Consider the following 12,576-nt stretch of genomic DNA (forward strand, 5'->3'; position numbering starts at 1 on the left):
CAGTGATCCCGTCCGAGTTTACACAAGCGCCGGTGAACAGCCTTCAGCACCCGTTGCGCTTCTTGGCGGTCGTGTGGTAGATGAGTGCGTCGCGCACGTCGTTCAGCGCGGCGAGGAAGGGCGCGGAACCGCTCGTATTCGGCGTCCACAGCAGAAAAATGAAAATGAAATGAAAAAAAGCCGGAATACCCTTGTAGCCTCCTCTCCTACGTTGCATTAGCCACTGCGCGACGGAAGTTCCGCTCATTTCGGAGCCCACCAGTTGAAGACGCAATCTCGATAGCGTCTTGATAGTGTTGCCAGTTTATCCGTCTAATGCAATTTGAGGCAGAGGACTGGCGGACATGCCGTATGATGGTGGTTGCTGATCAAAACCTGTAGTAGGTCACTGCCAGGGGGGTCAGCATCCACGCGCCATAGAGAATGGCGGGCTACTGATGGCGATGCAACGGTGAGGTCAAGCCACGATGAAAGGTACATGGTGTGATTAAACATCGGAGAGCCATCATTTAGAACACATAGTATCCTGTCCGCAAACAGACGCGCAAATCTTTCACCGCTTGCATCACAGCATATGCTGCCCCAAATCACAATGTGGGCGTTGAAGTCCACACAGCGCACAAAAAGCAGGAAGCTCATCTATAAGTGTGCCCAGTTCGTTCAAGTTATAGTTGACCGCCGGCGGGAGAGAGAGAGAGACGATTGTGAGGTCAAGGGAGGCCAAGCGAACTGTGCAGCAGATATATTCATCAAAAATATCAGTCACACGCAGATGGCGTTGGATGACCGGAATATCAAAACGGACAAAAAGCGCCGCACGGCTTGTCCTGCGACAGGGCTCAGAAACGAACGTAAGGTAGTTAGATAGTCGAAAGTCCTTGGTGATACCACATTCTGCGATGCACACCACGGGAAATTTATGCCTCCACACAAATTGGCGAAATTCCGACGTCTTCGGCTTCATGCTCCGCGAGTCCCACTGAAAAATGGCCGTTGTTGGATACTGAACTGTTGCTGTAAGTGGTGCTGCATTATTCCTTGCAGGTTGCAAGGGGACCACTATTACTTAGTAGAGATTCGAGAGCGAGCACGGCTTGAACCGCTAGTAGGTCGGCTGACGCAGGGAGTTGCTGGACGATGGCGCGTACCGTAGCAAATAACATAACAGGTACAGAACCAAAGACGTTGTCTTGTCCCTCCGGTTCACGGCGAGTTTGCTGCTTGAAGCTGGTCATGCGCCGGCCAACTTCCTTAGATGGTAACTCAGATAAAAGAGCTGTTGGCTTTGGTTGCTTGACCGCGGAGGCGAAAGACTTCGACGACCCCTTGCTTTCGCGTGCGGGCTGCTCACTGCTACCCGGGAGATTCGCGAAATGGGCTGCAGAAAGGTCTGCAGAACTCGGATGTGAACGGTTAGCTGTTAGAGGAGCGGGGTGTAGCTTCCCACTCAGAGCTCGCCGCTGGTGAGCGGCAACAGCCTCCTTGGCGACTCTGCATGCACGATATGTCGCAGTATGATGCCCGCCCTCTGTATGCACACTTCGGCTCACGCCGAGCTGTGCATTCCTTGTAGTCATGCGGAAAAGAGCACACTTTGCATCGCTGTGATCCACGACATTCTTGAGCGTAGTGACTAGTGACCGTATTTCTGGCATTTGAAGCACTGAACAGGTGGGTCGACATATTCCGATACAGGGTAATATGTGAAACCAAGTGCAATCTCCGCAGGTAACACGTGCCCAGGTTCAAAAGTCAAGAGGACGCTGGACTTAAACTTAGGTTACATGACATGCACATCAGGAGGTGGCAAAACAACAACAAATACGAACAAATGCATTTGACCGCATCAATCTAGGTGGCGTAGTTTTATTTATTTTTATTAGAATTCAATGACACGTTTTCTGGGACGCCTTGTATAACCAGTGGAGCTGCTTAACATGTTGGCTAACAAATTTTGACCATAGTCCAAATTTTCTCCGAAGCTGTCCTGAGCACGTTTTTCTAATCAAGTAACCTCGGTCGGTAGGAACATGAACTTGGTTTAATGACTAATGGCTGCGACGCGGACGATAATGGCAAAATGGATGTTCGAGTTTGCGAATTGTTCGAGGAGGGTGTTTCCCATTATATCTACAAGTATGAACACATGCTATAGACGATACATTATAGGGACTGGTGAAAGTGTTTGATGTGCGCGGTAGGTATAGCACGTAAGATGAGAAAAAAAAAGAGAGAGGATAAAACAATGGCACAGGGTGTAGGCGACGCAAGAAGAGTTTCATTTGTTGACTGTCAGCACTCCCTTTACCCCGGATGTACAACCTTGTGAGCGAACTAATGTGTGCACAGACACCTACCTCGAAGACGTAGGTTCGAGTCCTACAGCTGGCTAACCTTTTCAGTGACTTTCATCTTTCACCTACCTCAAAATTTCCCGCATCCCAGCTTCAGCACAGTCCGTGAACCTGTAGTCCGTCTTGTGGTTGAACAAAAATTCAGAGGAGTCATTGCACGCTGTCCCATTGGGGTATGTTTTACGAGCTGTGATGTTTGCCCCCAGCCTAATGGAAATTACGGAAATGCGTGGTAAATACCGAAGCGTTAATTAATTTCATTTGCAATGTGCCTGTATGTGACTCAAGAAGAATTGGTGCTTAACAGAAAAATTTACGAAAAACGCTTATGCCTGTGGATAAACAACTATTTGTAGAAATCAACGCCGAACACCGTTGAATATTCTCGAGAACACTTCTGAAACAGTCTTTCATTTACTATCTATTTCTATTGTTTTCTATCAATATGGTTTTAATGTTGTTTTGTTTTCGTAAATGTTTTACTTTTCGAAAGACTGGATCTAGGAAGTGCAAAAACTTTTTACGATTCCCCGTATGGCACACATGTCTAGTAGATTTGGCTCGTACTCACAGTTCAGCCAGCTCGCGCGCCATTGTAACAAATCCGCTGTAGGAACCAGGTCCATCCTCCCCAATAGCAGTATTATTTGGATGGTTGCAGAGCCCGCCTTTAATAGCTTCGCCTAAATGTACAAAAATTATCTATCTAAAGACGTGCAAGGTTTTGTTGGTCATTCTGCTGTACTGTTGGGGACACGGTTAGCTCAAATCGCCTGTCAGTACTTCGACGTCCCATATTACCTCCTTTGCGCTTGAAAGTGTTGTGCCAATGTTGTATATGAAGGCGGACCATATGCCGCACGTGATTATTACTCGAAAGAAATAGTCCTGCAACACCTGGAGATTTGAGATGAGATAAACCGCGAGGTGCTTATTTTAGACAACCGTGTCTCTTACAGTACACGTATGCGAGAAAAATAACAACTTTGTTGCGATGATGATTATGGTTAATCCAGACAAGAACAACAGCGCTGAAATAAGTCTGACTCCCACCGAGAGTGACCAACCCGAGTCTGACCAACAACAACTTTATCGTGAGATAACGAATGGGGTGTTTCATCGCCAGGGGCGATAAAGCGCTTCCCTTCGGCGGAAGGTCGAAAAATTTCTTGCCCTTTCGCGGCAAATGCTTCTTCCCAAGCAGCACAATGTACTGAAAGTCGAGTGCAATGGGGGTGGATGGTATGCGTCTTATCAATATTGTTTAGTTTCACGGGTCTGTTAAAGGCCTTCCACCTACCCGTCCACCCCCATTGCACTCGACTTTCAGTACATTGTGCTGCTTGGGTTGTAAAGAGGTTGCGTAAACACCTCCGTGCTGTGTGATTTCAGTAACTCTGATATGTGTTCCTTTAGCGCAGCACGGTTCTCATTACGCGAACGACATGCATCGTCCTTGATACCGCAAGAGGGCGCATGGTGCCGCAGACATATTATCAACGGCTTATGCAGTGTCCTTCTACTGAGTCTGTAACAGAGGCAACCGTAATATTCCGAAAAGGCGGCAGCAGAGCCCTTTAAAACGTGCGAAACGACTTGTATCACTCCCATTGTATCAATATAGTGTCAAAACATATTATCAGCGACTTATGTTGTGCCTCCTACTGAAGTGGTAACAGAGGCGACTGCAAAAATCGGAAAAGGCAGTGCCCTTTGAAACGAGCCAAACACCTTGCATCATGGTGCCAAAGAGATATTATCAAGGGCTTATGCTGTGCCCTTCCACTGAGACTGTAACGGAGGCGACCGTAATATTCGGAAAAGGCGGCGCAGCAGAGCCCTTTAAAACGTATGAAACGCCTTGGATCGCTCCCCTTGTGTCAATGTGATGTCAAAACATATTATCAACGACTTATGCTATGCCTCCTACTGGGGTTGCAACACAGGCGACTCCAAAAATCGAAAAAGGCGGCAGCAGTGCGCTTTAAAACGAGCGAAACACGGCAGAGACATATTATTAATGGCTTGTACTATGGCCTTCTACTCCATATGGACTTATAAGAGAGACGACCGCAAAATCAGGAAAACATGGCGGCAGAGCCCTTTAGAAAGGACGAAACCACGGCGCCAACGACATATTTCTGACAGCTTAGGATATTGTGAAGAGGAAACGTACAACTCTGCCAACGGTATGCAGGGGTACAGAATGGACGATAATGAATTAGCGTGAGTTTCGTCCACCTCTCTCTGTTTTCGTAACAATACCCTCCCCCCCCCGCGCCAGACAACAACAACAACTTTATTAGAAGATGATGAATGGGGAGTTTTCGTCGCTAGGGGCGATACTCTACCCTTTTGCAGGTGGTGATGCAGGGAATGAAATAATGATCACCCTCACAATAAGGATCGAAGTCCTATGGTATCCAGAAAGGTGAAGAGAGCTTTGAGGACAGAACGTTGATGGACTGGAAGTGGACAGGGACCAAGCAATTTTGTGAGAGAGAGGGGGCTAGAGTCTAGCTTGTTAAGGGATCCGGAGAGTACGGTTCGGGAAGGTTGTAGTGTGGACAATGGAGAACAATGTGCTCTACATCTTCTACACCACCGCAGTGACTGCAGTGGGGAGAGTCAACTTGCCTCAAGTGGTTACGTCACTGCGCTGTAAAAGCCACATCGAGGTGCATTCGATGAACTAACGCGACATCTCTGCGAGAGGTATGTAGAAGCATGCGGAAAGCGAGCGCTTGATCAACTCTGCTCAGCACGGCTGGGGGGAGAATGTCAGTGGTCCGTTGGCGGGTAGACAGAGGAGTCACCAGGCATCGAAGTACGGACCGACGATCTCCTCTGAGCAGCGCAATACGCGTCCGTTTCTGAGACGAGAGAGCTGCTTCTGCAGTGCTGTCGGCCTGTTCATTCCCTTCGACAGCGCAATGGGCTGGAACCCATTCGAGAAACAGCCTGTGCATTGCTTCGTAGACAAGGTTGCAAGCCATTAACACATCCATAACCAACGGAGCGAATGAGCTTCGCATGCCAGAATTTTCAATTGCTTGCAGCGCAGATCAGTCAGTCAGTGAATACGACCCATTCCCGTGGGGTAAAGTGAACGATGTGCTTCAGAAAGAAAACTATAGCATAGAATTCCGCAGCTGTGGATGAGGTTTGATGCGAAAGGCGACGTCCTTCCACTACGCCTTCGAATGGGATGACGAGTGCCGAGGCGGACTTGCCATTTCGAGATGCGCCATCGGTGTATGCTGAGGCAGAGGTAGGAAACTTTGCCTCTACGAGAGCACACAAATCGTCTAGAAGGACTTCACCTGACCTCATCGGTCCTGGAGGTCCGGAAGACGTACGAATGTGGGTGGCACAGGCAGAAACCAGGGGGGCGTCCTGCGGTGTGACGTCCTTAGCTATGAAGCCAGTGAGAGCCTGGCGTGTCATCTGCGCTAAGCGATGGAAATCACTTTCAGGACGGTATCGAATTTTCCTGGGGAGTGGGTGACGGGGAATGTGCGCACGCAAACGTAGGAAGTGTCGAGCCGTTTCACGCTCACGGAGAACCTCCACCGGGAGTTCACCAGCTTCAGCTAGGACTTGCCGTGTTTCAGCATTCTTGGAAATCTAAGACAGCGACGAAGCCTTCGGGAAAACAGGGTCCGAAGGGTATTTGGCGATGTTGTAGAAATCCTCTGCAAGATTGGAAGGCTGTAAACCACAGTCGCCCTCACCATAGCTGCGTGAACGGCTAGAACGCAGCGCTGATCACAGCCCCATCCTATACGTTGATTCCTAAGATGGCCCCTACGTCCCTATATGATCAAAGGAGAGTGGAGCAATAACGAAGACACGGGATGGAGTACAAGACGAGGAAGCGGAAACTGGATTGCCGGATAACGCGTCGTCGTCTAAGTGACGCTTTCCTGACCTATAAAGGACATTTATGTCATATTCCTGCAACTTAAGCACCCAACGATCCAGTCGCCCAGGTGGGTTCGTAAGCTGACCATGATGCTTGCTGACCTTGCTTAAGCAGACCATGATGCTTAAAGCTCAGCTACGCCGATTTTCGAGTGTTACAGAATGGAATGGTACTCACACGATGTGTTCATAAGGGAACACTGATTATGTATGCAAAATAGTTATCCCAAACTCCTCGCGGTTTTCCGAAAAAGTGAATTTTTAGTTTCACTGACATCCCGTCTTGTGGCCCACAAACCCTGTGTCGACGACACATTCGTGGTCTGCCCGTGCTCCGGCTTGGCATGACTTTTGGCTTGGTTCCTTCCGCCAAGCCGGCCAGTTTCTTCTGCCAAGCCGTCTGCTGCGCAGATTCACATTGGGGAAGTGATAAACAGTTCGCTATTAGGGTGCCAGTATATTTCTGGACTTCACTAAACCCACGAGGAACGTGAGTTTTGCTTCCTTCGACTGCAAAGCATTTGCTAGGCCAGTGCAGACTTCCTGGTGTGATTCGCGTTCTGTGCTGCGTGCCGAGAATGCGTGAGCGTTTTGCTCCCGTCTGCAAGAACACTTCAGCATGCAGTTCCAATGTTTCAAACCACAATTTTCCGAAAGGCGAAAGAGAAATATACTGACTGCAACAATCGGTTACAACTCCGACTGGGTGCCACCTTCGAAAGCAGCGATTTGATCTGTTCATCTGGCTCATATGAATGTTACGGAAGCAATGCGCAACTTGTTTCACAAGAAGCCGAAGATGTCTTGTCCGGGATGCTGTGCCAACCTTATCTGTAGGAGGAGATTGCAGGGGCAGGACTATGCAGCAGATAAAGGTAAGACGCGTAATGTTAGACAAGTCAGTCATGCGGTGCAAATTGCATCACGTAGAAGAGAAAAATACGCTATCTGTCAGTTACTGCTCCATCCTTTAGAGATTACGCCTCAGCGGGTGTATTCTCAGTACAGATTTGGAATTGCCTTATTTGTTAAATGATTTCGCAGGCATTCTGGCACCACCGAAAAGCCTGCACTCCACGTCTCAACTATCACCGTCTGGGTTTCAAGCTGAAGGCTGTCACCAGTGCCAACCAGACGCCCCTTCAAAGTTCATCTGTTTTTGTTGACGGAACAGTGACACCTGGTACTGAGACACTTCATTTTCTGATTAATCAAGTGCATTCCATCACTTGTGCTCGACTTCTTGTGTTCGTATACCCTTGCTGTTGCTCGCTAGGTTAGAGCAACCATGCCTGAGGTGCCAGCGCTTTCAGGGTACATTTAAGCAGTATCATCGTATCATATGCACGGCAGCACATCTTGTGTATTTCGAGTAAGGTATAAATTCAATGTTGGCTCAGCTGTTGTATTTTGGTCACAAATATGGTGTCCTTCCAGAGCGCTCAAGGGCAGTTCAAGCAGTTTCATGTGTGCAACAGCACATACTTTTTCTCAGTTTTGACTAAGGTAAATCGAAATCTTCCAGTTGATGTCTTTCGGTCATAAATTATGTTTTTCGAGACATTCAAACAGTATCATGTGTGCAACAGTACATACTTTTTCTCAGGTGAAGTAAGGTAAATCTGTCCGCCGTGGTGTTCTGGCAGTGCAGCAGAAGCTTGTGTTCCATTCAAGTGGTATCATGTATACAAAAACTTGTTTTATGCCTTTCTGTAGCTGCTGTACTAATATTGTGAGTACAGAGACATTCCTGCAGAACATGTCGGAGCATATTGTGTGCTATTGTTTGCATCACCTGCAGCAGTATATTGATAATGTTAATTATTCAATGACTTCAGCTAACATTTACATTCTTACTTACAGGTAAACCTGTCACGCAGATGCCCTATCCCTGGGTATGCATAGTTCAAGATTGTACCGAAACAATCCACCTGGAGCATTATTCTTCAATTGGCAGTGGCATTACTATCACAACACACCACATACTGCATGTCTATGGTGCGTGTACCATGCATCAAACCTATTCTCAGGTACAGGCCAGCTGGTACACAATTACAACATGAAACAACTGACACAGAGACCGTAAAGTCATGCCTTTTCCTCCGCGCCTCGGGTTTCATGTTATTATCCTCACATGCAGCTCAATTCGCCTGTGCTGTGCAGCATGAGCAAAATCATATATTGTTTGTGGTCACATGACACGGAACATAAATACAGTGAAACCTTCCTATGTTGAACACCCGTGGTGCAGCCGAAGCGCCTCTTACTTATAGAGGTGTCCGAGTTACAGAATATGACGGCAACAAAAAATGGAAGAGATCACAGCTGTGAGAAATGTCCCCCTTCTTCATTTTTTTTTTAAATTCTGTGTTAGCGCCGCGAAGCAACTGTGGCTATGAGCGGCGTATAGATGTGGACAGATGAAGAGAGGACAGCAGGAAGGAATGGGGGACAGGGGGGTTAGTACGCGTCCTGGGCCGACTTCAAGGGGAACTGTGCCGACATTCGTCTGGAAAGTCTTCGGAAAACCCAGGGAAAACCTCAGAGAGCACAGCCGATGACAGGATTCGAACCCGTGTCACCTCCCAGTCTCGGCGTGGAAAGCGATCACTCTAACCACTATACCACGGGAGCTGGTCCTTCTTCAATTTAAGGTCCTTAGTGGTACCTGGCGGTGGTACCTGTACCCACTCTTCACTGATAATTATTACTCATTTTAGTATATTCAATTCCGTTCAGATACTACTCAATGACATTACCTCTGGAGCTTTTCGAGCAGCAAGGACTTGTCTCTGAAGCGTCAGCCCACTTTTCATAGCTTTGGTGCAGTGCTCGTTCAAAGGCTCTAGACAAACTGAAGACAAGTGCTCACATAAATAATTACAATGTAGACTGACAGCACTTGTTTTTGGACTCTAAAAACTAAAGCAACAAAATGCTGAGACCAGTATAGGGGAAAAAAAGGGGCAAAAGTCGAGGCCACTGGCTCATTTTGGGTCTTTTTGGTGCAAAGATATGCCGATATTGAGGTAATTTGGCCAGGGTTTTGTCCAACTTTGCAGGGAAAACGCTATCCTACTTCCAAGATGGGAGGTGTCCGACATAGAGAATTTCGTCCCCATGTAGTTTCAATGGGAGCCTGCCCGTGCAATGAAATCATGGGGAGTTGTCCGAGGTAGGGAGGTGTCCGACTTTGGAGGTTTTACTGTACTATAGAGCATTCAAACATCATGTAATCTAACAGTTGTTCACGTTTGGACATTTTAACCATGGAATTTACCCTGCATGCACCATACCATGTCCAAACACGAACAACTACTAGAGAGCAGCATGTACTGTTTCCGTATAGCACTTATGGCTTGCGCCTTGTGATCAGAAACAGTGGTGTCTTTTTTTCTGCTACAGCCAGTAAACTACAGCAAAGATTTAGAAATACTGTTTCATACCATAAAGCACTATGGGAAATGGCAGTTTGAAACACTGGAGAAGACTGTCATTAGAATGGGGGACATGTTCTACGGTGAATTTTTTTACAGTGTGTGCTGTACCACGCAATGCACTGCAGGCCTACCACAGTATGGTAACGCTCTGAATACTGATTTGCTCAAAAAAGGAATGTGTGCGTTTCTTGTACTAACTTCCCCTTATGCAAGGTTGTAAAAAATGTTTTCAGCTAATGGGGAGGGAGAGGACATCATTCTGGAGTCTCGTTGACCTACAATGTGTCGTGTCTGAAGGTCATTTTGAAGAGTGTAGGTGGTACAAGACTGTGTTCCCACATTCTTGGCAGTGCTGACTAATAACCATAATAAAGTAGATACACATTTGTTGCTTCATATATTTGTGTCATCGCAAACTATGTAGAGATACATCTGTCTCAACATGCAGGTGACAAAACTGCTTTTTATGCCTAAACTATGACAAATAGTCGTCTGTTCAGCACCACTAATCGTGTGCCGGCCTCCATGCCATGTCTGTGACATTCCAAAGTGATTAACATGTCCCATAGATGTGTGCAATGCTGAAGATGACTGTGTACCTTCTATGGATTCTTGATTCAAGAAAACTACTGTGTGATTTGCTAACAGCGCCTGGCTGTACCTTCACAATTATACATAAAAATATGTAAAGTTTGCCGAAGGAAACATCATGAAGGTCCATAGTGAAAAACCCTGAGATGAGGGATAGGAAGGGACATACACAATGTCTCAACATAGCGTGTTTATGTCCCTTCTTGTATCTCCTCTTCAGGTCTCGCCATCATGGACACTACCACCAGCTCGCTTCCTGTTGAACCGTTCTTTCAACGATAAGGGTCACTTTCATGGACTGGATGGCAGCCAACATGCTGTCAATAAAAAGAATAATGGAAGGAGCTCAATATGATCCTTAGGCTGTGCGTGGTCATTGCTTTCTGACAAATGGTGACTTAGAATTTCAGGACAGTGCCTGCAGTGGTAGTATTCTTGTGTTCTCACCCTTGACGCCCATTGTGTGTCATCGGTCACCTGTTAGCTAAGTAAGCCACCAAAGCTAAAACAAAGTATGTTTGTATTTCTTTGAATACAGTTGGTACAGCACATTGTTTTTTACATGTTCTTTGGAAAATATAAATAAAAAATACTCTACTCTGCAAGTCTCCTGTCAGCTCTACAGAGCAGCTTCGAATTTCACTAGAAGCCACGTGTGAAACCTAGACCAAACTAGCGGTGAAGGTCCATATAGGTCATAGATAGATACTATTATTATTATTAGATCATAGGTCAGGCTTAGGTCCTGGTTGATAGTAACGCATTTGAATCTTATTATAAATTGGTGCAGGAGGTGACCAACATAACTAAATGCACCAACTGACTCTCACAAATTTTGTGGTGTTTTACTTTTGAAACAACATTAATACGCTGCGGTGGTCTTTTCTCCTTTGTTCCTTTTAACCTAGAAATATTAGGTCTTCGGCATCACCAGCCTTAGTTGCTGAGCATGCAGTTATTTACGTTGAGCACTGCAGTTTCATATTTGTTTCTCTGGACAAGCAAGCCCGCTTCCCCATTTTGATAATAGTCTTTCACCTTTGACAGGGCATTTGTGGACAAGGAAAACATTTGGACTATTGTGTATTTTGCTATGAAGTGCACCGTACAAGGCAGAGGACACCATTTCCACCAAGGTTGTTAAATTTGTGATAAAGTACATATACCTTTTGTCACTGACTAATTTGGTGGCAAAGTTATTTGAGTGGCAGTTGTGCAATTTTAAGCACATGTTTAAAAAAAATAGGACATGAGAAGTGCTGACTGGTTGAAAATGTGGAGTACCCAATATAATAATTGGGGGTTTACGTCGCGAGACAACTGAGTGTGGAATACACAGCACAGTGTAATGTTCCTTATTCTGGCAATGTTAGCATGGTTCAAGAAGTGGGAAATGTTGCACTACCCTTAATAACATCTGTTGGGCCCAGCAAACAGGATACACATACCCTGATCTGAAGACACTATGCCTAACTCAAAAGCAATATGAGATCGACCCGTACGTGTTTATTTGCGAAACTATTATGAATGAAATATGGCCTGTGTGTGCGCACACTCAAGTAAACATGCAAAAAATACGTATAAGGGCTCTCGACCTACATGCCGCGATGCGCTCTACGAGATAAACAACACACTACAAAACTACATCCAACACTTTTTGTGCGAGACAACTCTAATGAGCACTTTCATATAACCGACGAATGCTTCAACGAATGCAGTTTGAGTGGTCACGATGCATTCCTATACGTCGTTCATTGCAGTCGCGCTATGATGCTGCACAATATATGTATCTCAGGTAACAAGCCTGGAATCGCACGATGTGCGTGGGCAGAAGTACGGCCTTCTTTCTTTGAAGACCAGTCCTCTGCAGGCATATGCTCAAACGATCACCACGTCTCACGTTGTTGTTGCTGAATCGCTCCCATTCCTACACTTGTAGTAAAAGCAGCAAACGGGTTGACGTGAATGGCAGCTGAACGGTTGAACTGCGAAGTTCTCGAGCACATGATCACAATTTCACGCCGAAAATTATGTTGAGGTCAGTTCGCGGTTGTTGTTTCCATCGTTCAATAGTTCTCGGGATTACCTCGGACGAAACGCTCATCGTAGCCGGCGGCCATAACTGGATTTCCTCGCAAACGGGAGAAGACGCCAGGGAAGTCAGAGAAAGCCTCAGCTTTCATCCAATCAGACGCACGATTCTCTATCTACGTAGATGGAACAGGTTTATCCCATCTATGTCACAAAAATGGCTGCGCCCATGGCTT

At 46.4% G+C, this 12,576-nt stretch overlaps 1 protein-coding gene across 6 annotated transcripts in view; it reads right to left on the minus strand.

The window, feature by feature from the left end:
- LOC135385445 (uncharacterized) overlaps window positions 1–12,576 on the minus strand; it is a 133,268-nt gene that overhangs the window by 25,847 nt on the left and 94,845 nt on the right. For 5 of the 6 annotated variants that reach the window (XM_064614758.1, XM_064614755.1, XM_064614756.1 and 2 more), the window contains 2 exons: window positions 2,926–3,037; window positions 2,424–2,561 (listed from right to left, as the gene is read on the minus strand). In XM_064614758.1, coding sequence (XP_064470828.1) covers window positions 2,424–2,561; window positions 2,926–3,037 — 250 coding nt within the window. Of the gene's footprint in view, window positions 1–2,423; window positions 2,562–2,925; window positions 3,038–9,037; window positions 9,133–12,576 lie in introns of all 6 variants that reach the window. The other variant, XM_064614759.1, reaches the window with a different exon arrangement.

The sequence above is a fragment of the Ornithodoros turicata genome, chromosome 2, assembly GCF_037126465.1.
Source record: "Ornithodoros turicata isolate Travis chromosome 2, ASM3712646v1, whole genome shotgun sequence".
Classification (NCBI taxonomy): Eukaryota; Metazoa; Arthropoda; class Arachnida; order Ixodida; family Argasidae; genus Ornithodoros; species Ornithodoros turicata.